The sequence below is a fragment of the Schistocerca gregaria genome, chromosome 4 (genome assembly GCF_023897955.1).
Source record: "Schistocerca gregaria isolate iqSchGreg1 chromosome 4, iqSchGreg1.2, whole genome shotgun sequence".
Lineage (NCBI taxonomy): Eukaryota > Metazoa > Arthropoda > Insecta > Orthoptera > Acrididae > Schistocerca > Schistocerca gregaria.
This window is the reverse complement of record NC_064923.1, coordinates 420,253,287-420,271,548: the sequence shown is the minus strand read 5'-3', so window position 1 is coordinate 420,271,548 and position 18,262 is coordinate 420,253,287. Positions and strand designations below refer to the sequence as shown.

At 37.5% G+C, this 18,262-nt stretch overlaps 1 protein-coding gene across 1 annotated transcript in view; it reads left to right on the top strand.

The window, feature by feature from the left end:
- The window catches only part of LOC126267339 (probable deoxyhypusine synthase), a 57,851-nt gene that overhangs the window by 13,848 nt on the left and 25,741 nt on the right, over nt 1-18,262 (top strand). Inside the window, exons 6-7 of the mRNA XM_049972453.1 lie at nt 13,882-14,074; nt 14,785-14,888. Coding sequence (XP_049828410.1) covers nt 13,882-14,074; nt 14,785-14,888 — 297 coding nt within the window. The remainder of the gene's footprint in view (nt 1-13,881; nt 14,075-14,784; nt 14,889-18,262) is intronic.

Genomic DNA, 18,262 nt, shown 5'->3' with positions numbered 1-18,262 from the left:
CCCCCCCCCCCCCTTTTTCCTTTGTGGTCTGCATATATGCAGAATCACAACATATAATTTGCTGAAATAGTGCATGATGTACATGATGCCTTACTGTTTAATAACTGAGAGTGGCTTAAAAGAATATTCATGATAACAAAATTTCTCACATTGAAATGTTAATGGAAAAAATGTTTGTTGCCAAGGAGTCACGAACAAAACATTGATGGACTCACAAGGGTAAAGAGTCTCATTTATTACATACAGCTTCTCTGGGACGCAATATGTGATCATGTTTGTGAAAATCTATTTGATAATAAGAGCATCTTCATTACATTCTTTCTATCCATGAAATACATACACAATTGTGAATATGGACAACATCAGCAGTATAATGGGATGACTACAATAAACATTTCTGTTGGACCAAGGCTCAGACCTGGATTTCCTGCTTACAATTAGGCTGCCCGAGCATGCTCCGCAATGAGACCCAAACTTCCACAAGTCATCAACCATGTGTTTACAACCTGCAATTGTACTTTTGTTATGTATATTCCCACATAGACATATGAGAATATACATAAATGGGGAGCACTCCATCCAGATTAACTTCCATGGTGAAATTGATGTTCTGGTGTATGGAACTGAGATGTACGAGGAAATCATTCAGCTTGTCTCTTCCATGTAGCCATACAACAAAGATGTCATTGATATACTGGATAAAACAGGTTGGTTTCCATTGGAGTGATTCCAATAGTGGTTGGACTAATAGAAGGAAACACCATGAGATATGTGTGCTTAAACATAAATGCAGATGCTAGCCTAGACTGCAGGTGGCACCATTCTATTTGATCGCGAATGACGCATGTGCAATGCCTTTGATACATTGCAAGTATGCCAGAGCTAAGTGAATTTGAAGGGGAGCAAATAGTCTTGTGGTGGGTCCTTCTGTAACCAAGGTAGCTGAAGTATTTGACGTTTGAATAGGTACCGTATCAAAGACGTACATCGCATCCAAAGAAAGTGGAAAACATCATCTGCTAACAAACTGTCTGTTTGCTTCTGTCTAGAGTTCTTTGGCCAACATTCGTTCGACAATTTTACTGACGTTTCGCCAGCACGAGTGGCTGGCATTGTCAAAGCTTCACCCTTCCTTGCCAGTGGTGAACTGGAGCCGAGCTCGCGGCCGCAGATTATATGTACCTGGCGTGCCAATATCTGAGAGCTTCTCCGCGGTCATTTCTGGTACAGTTCTCCTTTGCTACCTGCGATGGTTGTTTGCTTCAGTGAGGGAAGCCAGGATACGTTTACCTTAAGACATTGTTCTTTCTTGTTGAAGCTAATTCCATGTTTGTGTATTTCTACAGCTTCTCTGAACAAGCAGGTACGATAGTGCTTGTCTATAGTCAGAACATCCATGTTGGTGAATTTTATTACATGGTCGGTCTCATTTAGTGCATGCTCTGCCATGGCCGATTTCTTCACCTGCCCCAACCTGCAGTGTTGCTTATGTTCTTTGACCCTGGTGTTGATTGATCGTCCAGTCATTCTGACTTAAACCAACAGTAAAAATATTTGTATATAGATTTCTATCTCTAAATTTGTGTGTGTAATGACAGGTTGAATATTAGTGATGGAAAGTAGGTGTTTTGAGATAAGGTGTTTCACAGGTCCACATTATTACCATTGTTTAATGTGATATATTTAAGAAAGTATTCTTCATGTATGTTACCCGTAAAATGTCCTTTGTTAAAAGGTGCAGACTTTTTAAGTTATCATTGCACATTACCTGATTAACACCTTCACACCTACAGCACATTATAGTGTACAAAAATTTTAAACCAAATAAATTTGGAAAAATTAGTGTACTCTGCACAATATTTTTATTTATTTTGAAGCCATTAATGGGCCCAAAACCAACCAAAATTTTGAATTACCAAAACCCCCAAAATAGATCATTGAGATCCCATATTTTGTAGTGACCAAAGGATTTGAGTTTGTACTTCTAAAATACTTGTGTCTGAAGGGGTTCAAGACCACACTCAGTGTTTTTACCTGTTCTTTGGTTCAGACATGTCTGGCTGGTCGGATTCTTCCTCAGGATCTTTATTGGGCTAAGCATACTCTTCAGGTTAGTGAGTGAGTACATTGTTCCTGTGTGTGGTGCATTATCTTGAAAGTTAGAATGAATCCTCCGGAAACACCAAGTGAAGACAGTATTCCAACTACCAGCTAAAAGGAGGACACTGCTTGATAGTGTACAGGACAACCTCGGACTTTGGAAATCATGGGTCTGTTGGATACCCTGGCAAAGTGGCATTGCATATATATGTCAGAAAGTCCATATTGCAAACATTAACAGCGCACCAGGATTCAACAGTCTAATAATTCAGCAGTCTCGAAAAATTGCTTGTACAAACTACTTAGAATGGATTAAAACCATACTAATGTTCTGGCACTGGAGTCTTAACTTCTGAGAGTGAGAGTGTGACATTAAAGAGTCTATCGTGATTTGAATAAGAGAACCTCTTATCAATTGTGATAGTGGCTGCATCCATAGCAAAGTCAGGGAACCAACACTCTAATTACAAAGAGGAAGGGAGTATCTGACAATGAACTGACATCAGAGACAGGCAAAGCAATGGCATGAACCACACACAGTGACATGTCAGTGGGAAGAAGACCTTGGATGTACCCTCACCCCTGGGCACAGACAGCAGTAGCAGTTCGGAGGGAAGGGGAAAAGAGATAAACATGCTGTGCTAGCTCATTAGCAATCAGTTCATCAGCTCTTGATGAGGGCAATGGGTTTGCTTACTGAAATATTGTGCCTGTTGGACACTGACATCTGGCTGTTGTGTAGGTACATAAAACACCCCCCCCCCCCCCACACACACCCCATCCACGATGTGGTAAAGATAAAATTTATTAAAAACAAAAATGAGTTATCAACCATAAGTGTCAGCAAAGACATTAATTATGAATGCGCGGTAAGGTGCGGATAAATGACAAAAAAAATCATCATCCACTTTGTACATTATTTTTTACTGACACTCTCGTATATAGAAGTTCTGTTAAGATGTGCTGCTTGGAGTATGACGGGCTACATGTGTTTTGTATCATATATGTTCCAAATTAGAGAAGACTTGATATCAGTATTAAGTATTTTTATTGAAGTGAAGTGGAACCAAGCAAGGAGGATTTTCTTAATTTTGACACGCACTGGTGTCCTTGAAGTCGGCTGCCTGCATCTACAATTGAAATGTAAGAGAGGAAGTCCGAATAGCACAAATTTGTAGATGCAGAACAAAATTTTATATATATATTTTATTATTATAACACAACTGGCAACCTGAATGCAACGACTTCAGGCCACTGGTTGTAAGTAGGGTTCGTTAACTATTGTTATAGTAAGAAATTTTTGTGTCATTGTTATTGGTCATAAAAGCTAATTGTCTGTATTTTCTGTTTCCAATGGCGGAGAGCATGTAAAGCAAAAAGGCAAAAATTGAGGAGAAAATTTTGGAAACGAATAAACATTGGACGCAGGTTATGTAAAATTTTTCCATAGTAAGCCGTTTTGTTCGGCGCAGCAAACGTAAGATGGCTACGCAAGTTGCTTGTATGGTTACGCTTGGTAGCATCTCTTTTGATGTAGGCAGAAACCTTTTCCACATTATTCCCTTCCTTGAATTTTATGGTAGAAAATCTACAGGAATTTTTCAGTGTGTGATGCATTGCTGGTAAAACTTACAGAATTGTGACACAATAGCGTGCGCATCATAAAAGATGTAAATCAGGCTTTAACATCGCGTAAATTACAATAACAAGTGGTATATTTTTGTGAAATTTTTATTTTTGCATATTCATACAACATGGCAGAAAAATATGTTCATTGTTGATAGCAATAGCGAAAATGCAACCAGCCAAGATGGCATAGAATTGTGCGAGCAAACAATTGAAGTTCAGGTGCCACGCATGCCTACTGCAGAAAGTTTAAGTAGGTCAGAGATGAGTGTTGCAGGTGTGACAAATGATAGTGATGCTCCACAACAGAATAACCTTGACAACGGTGTTAACAATTGACAAAACAATGTCACGCATCTCCCAGTGTGTTATACTGCTCATGAATGAAACATTGGAGAGCAATACAAATATGACTCTTGATAACACATTATAAACACCATTTGTTCACAACACAAACATTAACTTCGAAAGTACAGCTGACAGCAACCAGAGCAGTACAACTGAAGCACTGCTGTGGCAGTTATTATCTAACATAATCACGAAATTTGATGGTATGAACACCAATCTCAGTAATATGAAACACAATATGAACACCAAATTCAGTGCTATGAAACAAAATATGAATACAAAAATTGATAGTCACACAAGATCTAAATATAATGAAACAAGAACGAAAACAAGTTTTCAAGGATATGCAAAACATGGTCTCACAGAAATTCGGTGACTTAGCTAAAAAGTTTCGCACTGAAATAGACTAAAAATTGAATGATATGAAAAAATAAGTAAAGCATGAAGTACTTTCTGAAGTTAAGAGTAACATTACGGAGTTAAAGCAGAAAGTAGATTCTTTTAATGGCCATAATGATGTAGTAGAGCAACAGATAAAGAAAATCACAAACGCAAATACAAATATCGAAGCCACACAAAACCAGTTGTGTTTGACATTAAAAAGGGCAACCACTGTCAAACTAAATAAAGACTATGAAGGTGTACCTCTAGCTGTAAAAGAGCTTTCTTTAAGGGTAGCAACATTAGAAGTTGACTCGGCATGTGCTAAGAAGGAGAGAGAGAGAAGATCAATGAAAATCTTGAGTGATACCATTAGCCAAGCTGAAGCAGGTACGTTAGATAAGGATAATACCATTGCAGAGAAATTAGTAACTGATTGTAAGCTATACACAGATGTAGTAGAAAAGCCTATTCAGAAAAAAGAAAATGAAACAGTGAACAAGGTAACATCAATCTACAAGCCCGGAAGATAGGATCCGCAATCTTTTAGAAGAAAATATTACCAGCTCTCGAAATATGTATGTAAATAATAAAAGGCTACAGTGAACAAACCACAACCTGTTGGTATTTATCCACAAATTGTCACGAGTTCCACAGGAGGTACCAGTGACAGTTATAGAGTGCAAAATGTAAACATACCCATAACTCCAATACCTGAACAATTACCAACTGGAATTACAGCTAACTACTACAATAACATAAATATTACTGAAAATGCCACTTGTCTACCAACTATTTTTACAGACAAAAGTTTGCTGAGACATTGACAGTTTCCTACATTCACTACTGAAGGTAAAATAATGAATCTGGTAGTATTTATCAGTTCTTTTCATCATGTATTTCCCCTCAACTGCACGTAAGCACAGAAAATCAGATGTGTCATGGGATATATGCAAGGTGACGTTCTTTTACGCTAACTGAAGTGGCCGAACATTACAGCAGTTACATTCAATTTGAATGAGCTTTCCTCGACAAATACTGGTCTGAGGCAGTGCAAGACAGACTCAGATGCGAGATTTTCAATCCCGCACCATTCAATGGCAAATATGATAGTCTATGTGGATACTTTGAAAAATACCTGAACAGGACACACTACTGGACGAACCCAATATCGCAGGTGTTAAAAATTTTGAAAAGTCGTTTACCATCACACGTTAGAGAAAAATTAGTCACAACACTAGAGCATGGCACTGAATATTTTCTGTCAGTGCTTGATTCTATCGACTTGATCTTTGAGGAAAGACCTGTACCCAATAGAGCAACAGATAATCAGGCCCAACAACAACATAGTTCCCAGAATGAGATTTTCACTCTGCAGCGGAGTGTGCGCTGATATGAAACTTCCTGGCAGATTAAAACTGTGTGCCCGACCGAGACTCGAACTCGGGACCTTTGCCTTTCGCGGGCAAGTGCTCTACCATAACAACATAGTTATGTAAATCGGTCAGTAAAATTTGGTGTAAACACACAGCAAGGATGGTATACAAAACAGCAAAGTTACATACGCAGAGGTAACAAGTACAGTATTGGGAATGGAAAAAAAAATTTAAAGAAATTTTAAAATAAGGGGGTAATTTAAACGCATTAGCGAATTACAATCCACCATCACAAGGCCATTTGCCAAAAATGAACAAAAACAGTCAGCTGCAGCAGTGGCTGACACGTGACAACAATGCCATGTCTTAACGCTGTACCCCAGCCAACGTTTGGGCAGCAAAATAATGGCACAGCAGCCCACGGCACAAATTGGTGAAGTAACGACACAGTGCAACTAACTGAAATTACTCCAAGTAATGAATTCAGTCACACTACACCGTCAGAAAACACCATCCGGTAATAGTTAATCCCAGGCTATTGACCTCTCAGGAGATGGGGGCATGCTTGTTCCAGATGCGAGAAGAAGAAGAAGGTAAAGAAGTACTCAAGGTCATCAGTTTTGCTGGTTGCACCTTATCAGAAGCAGAAAGATCTTACACTGTGTCAGAATTAGAAAGTTTAGCTTTAATATGGACATTAAAAAGTCTGAATATTTTTGTGGGATAAGAATACTACAGTTTACTGTGACCATCAGTCACTGTCATTTCTTTTAACATGTAAACTATTGCACAATAGATTAGCTTGATGGTGTCTATATTTACAAGAATTCAGTTTCGAGATATTTATATCAAAGGAAGTCTGAATGTTATTGCAGGTGCCTTGTCTAGGTTTTCACAAGGTTTAGACGAATTCAGTGAATTAACAGAGCAAGATGCAGAAATCAAAATGTTATTAATGCAAGATACAACACAACAGTCTGATTACCATAAGTTTTATAAGCAAATGAAAATTATACAACAGCAAGATTGTAGATGGAGTAAAGTCATTCAAAACCTTAAGCAAAATGAAGGTGGAAAGGTAAGTAAATGGTATCAGGAGTAAAAGGGCATTTTGTTTCATAGGAAACATGAAAAATCTGATCAATGATGTGTATGACACACACATGAAGTATGAAGACATTGCGGAGTAGGCAAATGTACTGAAAAAATTGCAGCACTTTGTTATTTTACAAATTTGAGAAGGCGAGTCCTACAGGTATTAAGAAAATTTGCGATGTGTCAAAAATCAAAACAGTCCAATGTGTCAAAATATACTGAGCTACACCCAATACTCACAAAAAAACCCTATAGATGTAGGATCTCTGGACGTAGCTGGTCCATATCCAAGAAGTAGAGGATGAGTAAGATACATAGTAGCACTATACGATATTTTCTCAAAACCTATCAAAATGTATACCATTAAAAATGCAACAGCCACAAATATCAGGAAAAGAATTGAGGGAGACTATTTTAGAAGAGTAGGTAGACCAAAGGTACAACTAACTGATAATGCTTCATATTTTCTTGGGCAAAAGTGGAAACAATTTATGACCTCACAGGGCATAAAACGTTTATTAGTAAGCTTCTTTCACCCAGAAGCAAGTCTAGTAGGAACAAATCTTTAAAGAATTTAACCAGTTTATTAGGACATACAACCCTCAAAAACATACCCAATGGGTAGAATACATAACTCCCTTCATGCAAGTTGTCAATAAACTTCCACATTCTTCAACAGGTTTCACACCTAATGAATTGATGTTCCACACAAAACAATCAAATGTGTGGGAGTCGCCCATATCAAAGGTATCCACTATAGAAATGACACTACAAGACAAAATTAAACAAGCCATGGCTACAATAGAAAACAGGGCCAAGTATATAAAGAAAATTTGTAATAAACTGAAACATGTTGCACATTTTTTGAAGGGCAACACGTCCTCTTACAGACGCAACCTAAATCAACAAAATTTGGCAAACTGAATAAGAACTGTCAATTACTCTATTCAGGACCACATGTAATTTCCGAAATACCATATCCTTTTACATACAGATCAGTCTATAAGAAAACAGGGAGAGACAAGGGTCTCCACCCTGACAAGGATATAAAAGCTTTTATAGAGTGATGAAGCTAAGTAGCATTTTTTTCTTTCTGTCATATGATAATTGTACATAGTGTACATAACTCTAAATGTAATTTTTTTCTGGAGTGTATTTTAAGATGAAGTAATGTATATAATCATAAGTAATTCTTTTGATTTGCACATGAAGGCATAAAATTGACAACAATAAGAAGTAATACACCACTTCATGCGAAGTGAAAGAATAAATAAAATTAGCATCATCACTGTGCGGAAGAACAGAATTACATTGAGAGTAGCAAGTACCAAATGAAGAAACGGGTCACATCTTGTAATAAGGATATTTATACAAAAGTCATAAGGCAATGAAAAATAAAAATAAACATTGTCACAGTATATCTCCATGACATTTATCAGTACCTATTCGCTGCAGAGTACACACAAACATTTAAGTATGTGATTTTACAAAAACCATTTAATTTTTTTGTGTCACATGAAATCTTGAATAATTACATTTCCAGGTATTCAAGAAAGATAAGTCTACGAGGTTAAAACTTCTTCATATTTCACACTAAGCTACACGTGAATTGAAGTAAGCAGTACTAATGCATGAAGAAACAATGTGATACAACGTGACTGATTAGTCAGTACACATTATTTCCATGAAATAATAGTTCCTTGACAACTAGTCCATGACTATATGAGTAACATTTCCTCATAAATCCTTGCACCAATAGATGAGTATTTCCTTTCTTCCCTCCCAAACAAACGAGGTGCCGCCAAGTGTAGTTAGGCCAGTAATGCATAATGTTTTACTCCTGTTTCAAATGTTTTTCTCCCTCCTCTACCTAAAGAAGAAATGAGCTCCCATAAGTGATAAAAGCTATAAAACAAAGCATAAATATATCATATGTTTGTATTGTACCATAAGAATGTGTTATGTAAATAATTTGTATATGTGATGTGAACAAAGATAACTTAAAACTAACACACAACTGTAATAACAGAACCCAGTTAATGAAAAATTTGACATTTTAAAGCTTAAGAAATTTATGTTCATAATATCACCAATGGATAGTCTGTCAGCCATATATATAAGCTATCGTGTTATATATATTGTTGTAACTCAATATTTGTATGAATTTTCATTGGAAACCAAACTCCATGTGAAGGAATGAACTTTAAAGACAAGCAATTTATACAATGTTTTGGACGGCTATATATGTCTTTCAGCAAGTGGACTGTCATGTGTGGTGACATTAACGTAAGTGTGTGAGGAAATAAATTCTGAGTATTGTGCCTCACAATGCTTGATACATTAATAAGTGAACTATAGTTGTTCGAGCCAGTACTTACCTCGTCGATGGATGCTGTTGGCCAGGGTTCTCTCAGCTGAAAATGTAAGTACAGTGGGTAATAATAACACCCTGGGTGTAAAAATGGAGATCTTCGGCCACAGTGTTGGATTTTGAACAGTAAGTACACACCCACTGCACCCAGAATGAAGACAAATGCCATGGCAATCTTTAATATGTGGTACTCAGGTGAAAGTGTGACACTCAATGTGAAAACAACACTAAGGAAACGAGTGTAACGGTAGCATCTAACATGTTGACCTTTAGCGACTAGTTCTTAGCCGCCAAATCTGTCAGTGCACAAGTGCGAAACCCAGCAGTGAGGCCAAAGCAAACAGAACTTTATTGTAGGTGCGCTAAATTCAAATATGTAGTGGACTATCATATTATGTATATAATCTTTTAATTTCTTGTAGAACTCTAACATACATAGGATAAGATGACATAACAATTCCATTAAATAAAAGAGAAGCCAACAAATAAAGGGCATCGACCCCTATTGGCGAATATTAATTTAAGTTATGCACATACAAAAACACTGTTCGTTTCCATACCATGTCAACGGGCAGTGTGGGAGCAATTGTGTGCGCACATGGTGAAAAACCCCAATGACTTGGTAAAGTTAAAGGTTATTAAAGACAAAAAATTAAAGATTGATTGACCGTAAGAGTCTGCGAAGACATTAATTATGAATGCGCTGTAAGGTGCGGACAAATGAAAAAAAAAAAAAAAAAAAAATCATCACTCATTTTTCTTGGTACATGATTTTGTTACTGACACTTTCGTATATAGAAGTTCTGTTAAGATGCGCTGCTCGGAGTATGACTTGCTACAAGTGTTTTGTATCATATATGTTTTGAAATAAGAAAAGACTTGATATCAGTATTAAGTATTTTTTATTGAAGTGAAGTGGAACCAAGCAAGGAGGATATTCTTATTTTTGACATGCACTACTGTCCTTAAAGTCGGCTGCCTGTCCCTACAATTGAAATGTAAGAGAGGAAGTCCGATTAGCCCAAATTCGTACATGCAGAACATTTCTAATAAAGCAATTGTAATATACTTTAAATAAATTTTTTCCATTCACATATGTAGACTTATTATTCTCTTTTTTTACTAGAACACAGTCACCCCTGAACTATTTCGTCTTGAATTACTCTAAGAGGAGCTGTAGAACCAAATCACATACCACTACAAGGCGAAGATATATCACAGCATGAAATGACTTGACAAGCTGCACAGCCAAAGGAGCTGTTAGCGGAGTGCCTTTACATTCCTTATGAGCAGCTGTGAAGAATGTGTAGTGTTGAACTTCGCCAAGGCCTATCATATTGGCTCACTGGCAGCCAGAAGAATCGAGAAACATGCCGGCATAGCCATTGTATGGGAAAAAGTACACATTGCTCACTGGTTCTTGGGTTCAACTAACAAAGATCTATTTAAACTGCATTTACAGCTGCCAACCAGTTCAGTTCCTGGCAGTGGGAATGGATTGATGGAGTCACATGGCCACAACAGATTCTGCAGAAAGGAAGTTCATTGGGCATCAAACATCAAAATTTGAGGATATAACAGAGAAACAAGTTTCTGATACTCCCTGCAAGGCTATCATTAATCTCATTGCAAAGAATCTGGATGAGGGTGCTGTTTCAGTTCTGATGAAAGTACTTAACTTTGCGCTCACTCCTAAATCTGCATCTATCATAGACAATATCAGTGCAGGGGAACAGGCAAATGCATGACTTTGACTTGAAGCAGCTGAAGAAAAATATCATGAAACCTGTTGTGCCCTCAGTGAAACAAAACCTGTGAAACTGAACATCTCTAGCATAGAGAGAGCAGCCATATGTGAACTAAATGAAGATACTGTGGTCTTCCTGGCTGAAAAAGATGAAGCAAATGTAGATCTGTCTCACCTGGATTATTTTACAAAGATGTGGGGCTTCTAGAAGTCATAGCATACTAGATCAACACTTATCATACCAAGGGAGTGAAGAAAAAGATTTAAAGAATCTGGATTGTATGTTAAATTATTAAGAAGCTATGACAGACAGCTCTGATTTAACAAACAACTTATCAACTTCCGAAGGTTCATAAAGATGGGGTGCATTTATGCCCATAGTTAGCAACATTAGTGCCCCACCGTACCAACCAAAAACCTAAAGGATATACTTAGCCCTCATGTCCGAATATGCTCATGTCATATTCGTTACTCAGTGAATTTTGTTGGATGCCTTAAGAACTTCAAGTTTAAAGATACAGGCCTCCTTGTGGGCTTTAACATTGCGTCTTTTTTCACCAGAGTGCTAGTAGATGAATCTTTTTAACTTGTTGGCCAGAAGTTTGAAATGGATACAACAACCATGTTAGGCATGTCTTGATTTGAACATGCTCTCCTTTCAATGATGGTTGCTACATGCAGCTGGAAAGAGTAGCCACGGTGCATTCACATGCACCACTTGTTGCAGTCATGTATGTGGAACATTTTGAGGAGGGAGCCATGGAATTATCCCAGTGAATTAATTGCATACACTAGTGCATCAATTTTACCATGGAAGTTGAAGTGCTTGGAGTGCTTCCCTTTATGGATGTCCTGATGAAGAGAAGAGTAGATGGCTCATTGGGCCACGGCATGTACCATAAGAAGATTCACACCTATCTATATCTACATGGGAACAGTTGCCACCATCCAGCTCAGAGGTTCAAGATATCCAAACATTGGTGGATAGGGCCCACAACCCCTCCAAAAATGAGCCATGCACTTGATCATCCGAGGATAGTGTTCCAGAAAAACGGCTGCACGCAATGGATAATTCAGACTGCCATACATCGTACACTGACTGAACAACCAGCAAAATGGAAGAGGGAGCTCAGGATGATGCTGCCATTGCATTTATTTCATTCTGTGGTACCTTGTCTGGAAACATAGGATGAATTCTCCAGAAATATGAAGTGAAGACTGTCTTCTGCTCACCAGCTAAAACACAGGCCCTGCTTGCTAGTGTCAAGGACAACCTCAGGCTCTGGAAGTCCAGGTCCTGTCAGATACCCTGGCATTCTGATATGACATATACAGAGCAGACAGTGCATAGTGTCGGGAGATCATTGCCAAGAATACCAGCAGCATACCAGGTAACAGCAGCCAAACAAGTTGACAGTTCCAGAATATTGCCTATTGGAATAACACTGGGTAGATTACAACCATACTAAGATCCCAACACATATGCCTAACTTCAGGGAGTGTGTCATTACATAACCTATTGAGAGTCAAGTAAGTGAACCGCTGATCAAAGGTGATAATGGCTACACCCATAGTGGGAGCTGGCAATCTGCATTTAGTTTGATTAAGAGAAGGAAGGAGATATATCCACTGACTGACTTTGGAGACGAGCAGAGCAACAGCAGAGATGCTGCCAGCACAAGTCTATGGGCACAAGCTGCAGACAGAGTGATGTTTTAATGGGAGGATGGGAGTAAACATTGGATGTCAAAGCACTACGCTAGCTCCTAAGGAGTCAGTTTGTCATTGCACCTGATGGTGGCAACTTGGTCGCTTGCCAAAATATTGTGCCCGTTGCACACTGACATGTGGCCGCTCACCAGTGAACTGTTTTGTTGCATGTGCTATTTGATTATCAGATATGCCTGGATCTACCCACTCCCTGAGAGGTGGAATACTGTTATTTCTTTTTGCGTATTTTACATCAGTTATAAACATTCATCCTCTATTCTCCATGAATTACTGTTCCTCATACTGTATCCAACATGAAATCATTTTTGCTTACCGTATTGGCACCAAAAGCTACTTCTGTTAAGTAAACTCTTTTGCCAACTTGTTTTTAGACCTTTTTGTATTCTGTGCTGGATTTTCTTTTTAATCTTCATATATTTTAGTTTAGTACACTGCCTCTAGCGTTATCTTACTATCCATTTTTGGAACCAACGTTCTTGTTTCCTCTTCCCCTCTTGATAAATTTTGTACAAACTGTCTCCACTTATAATTTATTGTTATCCCAGTTTCCATCCACTCCCCAGACTTTTCTATTAGAAAGGCCTGTAGTTCTGCACCCTGTGTTGAAACATTCCTATATTTCACAGTGTTTATGAATTTCTTGTATTTTTCCCAACCTAGCATTTTGCAGTTGTATTTTTACATTGCACACTTCTGTATTCTCTTGGCCCCAAATGTAAGTGAAGTTGCTAAGTACCAGCCTTTTTATAATGAACATAATTGATAGCAGCACAGTGATTGCATGCAGTGCTAACTCATTTTAGCACTTGTTAGCATCTACCATTTCATTGATCAGTTTTTTACTTTTTATTTTTGTTATTTTGTGTCACTTCTGTTGTCTGTCAGTGGATGACACCATCTGGGGCAGTGGAATTTTGTTTGTTCATTTTTCTTCTTTTATTTCTTGTTGTGCACATTTATTGTCAAATAAAGTTTCTTGTCATGAAATATTTATAAATGTGTTGCCTGATGAGTTTATTCATTTGTCTATATAATTCAGGGATGTCGGGGTTCCCTGCCTAACTTAGAATAAAGATGTTATGTCTAGATGTACTTTGTGTTTTTAGGGTACTCTATGGACACCATCCAAAATGGTTGCAAGGCTAGGGGAAGAAATTAATAACCCTGATTCTGTATATTACTGGGCAGCCAAAAACAAGATTCCAGTATTTAGCCCAGCTCTAACTGATGGAAGCCTTGGTGATATGATGTATTTCCACTCGTATAAGAATCCTGGACTTGTCTTGGATATCATTCAAGGTACCATTACACAAATGAGGAAGTTAAGCATGACTGCATTGAATTACAATATTGGCATGTAGAAGACTTTCCTCCTCTCAGCTCATGGTGTCTGGATTTTTCTATTTTCTGTCAACCTGGCTAGTATCCCACCTGTAAACAGTCCTCTTGTTTGTATGGAATATGTTCATAATATTACTTGAGATGACAAAACTATGATGCACACTTGGTAAAAATTAATTTTTTTTCTGAGTTGCAATTGGAAAATCTTTTGAACTGGCAACATTTGGAGCAGGGATGAAGTAAAAAGGAGCAAATACTGTCACTCTAGCTTTTGAAACTGTGTACAAAATTCATTAATCAGGAAAATAGTGAACCTATAACTTAGTATGTTTGTTTCCAGTTTAATTTCTAGCTTTATTTTATGTATCTCAAACACTCCACCATTTTTAAATATGAAATGCTACTTACAGATTTTGTTTTGTAACTGTCACAGAATAAATGCTTGTATTTTTAGCAAACTAAACCTTTAACTGATGAGTTATAAGAAAACAATGCCTTATCTATTATACTCTTCTTATTACCTTAGTATGAGGTTAGAATATGGGACTAAAGAAGCAATATACAGTGTAAAACAACATTTCCATGTTCATACAAACCTATTTTTCAAATTTTATTTCCCCCTCAAAAACACACATTTTAATATTGACCTGTCTTTTTGCTTGATGCAGATCTTCGCCGGTTGAACACAATGGCAGTTAAGGCTGCTAACACTGGAATGATCATAATAGGAGGTGGTGTTATTAAACATCACATCTGTAATGCTAATTTGATGGTAAGTTATATAAAGTGCATCAAAGTAGATTGTGTGACAAGAAATGAGATAATCCATTTACTAATTGTTAAAATAAAAATTGTCAACTTCATTACATTATTGCTGGCCTACTGTGTATAGTATTTTGCATTAGGCAGTCACAAATTGGAAGGCAAGTAAAAAGAACATTAGGTGTAAAGCAATACTTTATGCTGAAAAATGTGGTAACAGAAGGGCAGGATAAGAGTTCATTGGAACTGAGTGTGACATTTGCTAATGGAAGAAACAGAATTGGCAGTATTTATAACTAGTATTACTAGAAAGAAATTCACTGGTTCCCACAAAGGAAAACATCCTGACATTGAAGTAAAAGTTTCGTAATTCATCCATGAAAGGAGAAAGAAGGGGGAACCTGTAACTAGTGACATCATAAGAAACAAAATAAAAGAGGTGGATACTGTTCTTAATATACTGACGCATGAGATTAAAGCTAGCCTAGGAAATGTTGATCCCTCTATGACACTGTATGCCAAAAGCTTCCTCAGAATATTGAGATAAAATGTTAAGAAATTCAGTGGTATGTCACATTTAGACAAGAGAAGAATTTTTTGATGGGCCAATTAGGCAACACTGATGAGGTGCCAGTTTGGTTTGATATGTCACATAATTACACAGTTGATGAGAAGGGAACAAAGGAAGTTACCATCAAAATAAAAGGGTGAAAAAACAGTGCATAACTATAATGCTGGGAATCGCAGCATATGGGAACACACTTCCACCTTTCTTAAACTTCAAACAGAAAAGAAGCCCCACAACCCCTAAAAATGAAAAGTTCTTCCCAGATGACATCATTGTTGGAAATGAAGAGAAGGGATGGATGACAAACTTTAATGCTTATCTGGCTCCGAAACATGTGGAAATTCTGTCATGATGGGCTTTCCAAACTTACCATCAATGCATTGTCAATGAATTTCACAGTCATCTTATTGATGACATAAAAAAGAAGATCCACACCCTAGGCAGTGATCATGTTGTTATTCCTGTAGGAATGACTTCTGTTACGACTCCTGAACGTAGTATAAATAAACCTTTCGAAGGTTACATGTAGGAACAGTATGAAAAATGGTTTCATGAACGAAACTGTGATATTACTCCAGCAGGAAAAATAAATGTGCTGCTTGTCACATTATTACAGACTGGATTTCAGCCTGTCTGGAAAAGCATAAACAGACCAATGATTGTAAAACCATTCAATAAATGCTGTATTTCAAATACTATGGAGGCAGTGAAGGTGATGTGTTATGGAACACACAGAAGATGGTGGGGAAAGAGGAAACAAATCTGTTTATGATGTAGACTCCTCTGATCTTACCAGTAATGATGACATTGTGGATAATTATGAATAATGCTTGTAATTTATGGTATGTTTGTTTGCATGTCATGTAGGTAATCAAGTTAGGCATTGTTTTTGAATAGTGATTGTGTCATTTAACAATGGTGCACTTAAAATTGCTCTTGCTATGATAGTTTATGTGTACATCCATTATTGTGTAAAATAAATTTAGCCTTCCAGTGATGCACCAACAAACTGATTTTTATGATTTTAATGTTTAAAATTGGCATGCACATCACATTTGATGGTGCATTAGATTCGCATGAATACGGAGTGTTAAAATTGAAAGAAAGAAGTGGGAAATAATTGTGGACTGATTGCTCATATTCAGAGTCCAAAATACAATTAATGAGTTGCAGGCAGTTGAAAAGACAATTACGGGTAGTAAAAGTCAAAGGAACAAAACTGTACAACTGTAGCAAGGAGTGAAATATACAGGTACTGGATGGTGGAAATGGCACCCTTCCTGGCTCAGAAGAGGCAAGGCTGCGCAATAGGAGTGCAAAGTAACCAGTGGCAGTCAAATTCCAGGGTACTACAGTAGTAATCATGACACAGACAAACCAAAGACTGGAAATAAATCGGAAGATGTACAAGAAAACAGAAAAGGAAAAATATATAGGAAAAAGGGAAGCCAGTAAATAGTAAGGTATAATCGTAATTGAGGTGAGGTAATTTTAAAGTGGGAGAAGTCCATTGATAAACTGCTCAGATAAAAAAGTTTTGCAGAACTTGCATATCTTCAAATTTGTCTGGGCTTAGGTTCAGGGTGAACAGGGAATGACAGAATAAGCCATCAATATAAGTAAATGACTAAAACTGTCACCCAATCCCAGTTTCAGATTATCTATCAAAAGGCTTCCAGGTGCAACAAAAATTTGGTTTTAAGTAATCCATATAATTATTGACCAAATATATAAATTTAAAATGCTGTTAATTTAATCATTTTTCTAGTTGAGCTGTGAGGCGGAGGGTTACACAGCAGGGGTATTAAAGCTAAAAACAGTCTATGTCTTGAGGCAGCATGGCTCACAGCATGCAAATTATCCAGTCTACAGTCAAACAGTAGTTGAGAATGAGAGCACTTTATGGGTATCAACATATTTTACACATAATTTGAAACCTTTTCAAAACTTCTTGCTGATACCTCCTGCCCCCCCCCCCCCCTCCCCAATCCATCCATCTCCCCTTCCTCATCTATCTCCCCCCCCCCTCCCCCTCCACATACACACATACACATACGAGCAAAATAATGAAAGAAAAAATTTTATCACTTACTACATTTTCCCAACTGATGTAGTAAGACCTCAGCTTCAGGCATGAAATTTTAATTTATTACTCTTCCACTACTATAATCAAGCTGCTGAAAAACAACGTGTGACAGCCAGGGACTTTGTTGCCAGTGCTACTACGCAGCTGTTTGTTGGGATTTGTTGCCAGTGTTACTACGCAGCTGTTTGTTGTTAAACTGTGTCAATCACTCATTGGTAGACCAAATGCAACCTTGAGTTGTAGGGGTGGCAAACGGTGGCTGTCACCATGGCAATGTTTAAGAATTCCAAAGTGCAGATTGGCAGTAGAGTGTCACCTCTACACAATGTGCTCCACATGCATGAAGTGTCAGAGATGTTTTTCCGGCAGCCTCGCTATAACTCTGTTCCCACTTTCGCAGACAATATCCACACATGATTGTGCCTTCAAAATTATGTAACTGAATGTCACATAGTTCATGAGCTAAGTCATAAACATTGAGATGTGTGAAAAACTACAATAGCTTTCCTTAAAACAGAGCTCAAATTACCCAAACTACACTTGTCTAGTGTTTGTTAATGAGAGCACTTGGGAACTTCCAACAAACCTAAAACTTAATTTCAAGCCTCTTGTAAACTTTTTCTCGCATACAGCATAACAAAATAATTAAAGAGAAACAGTTTATAACTTATTAAATGTTCATGTGGTAAAACTTCAGCATCGAGTGTGATATTTTAGTTTTTTACCAGTT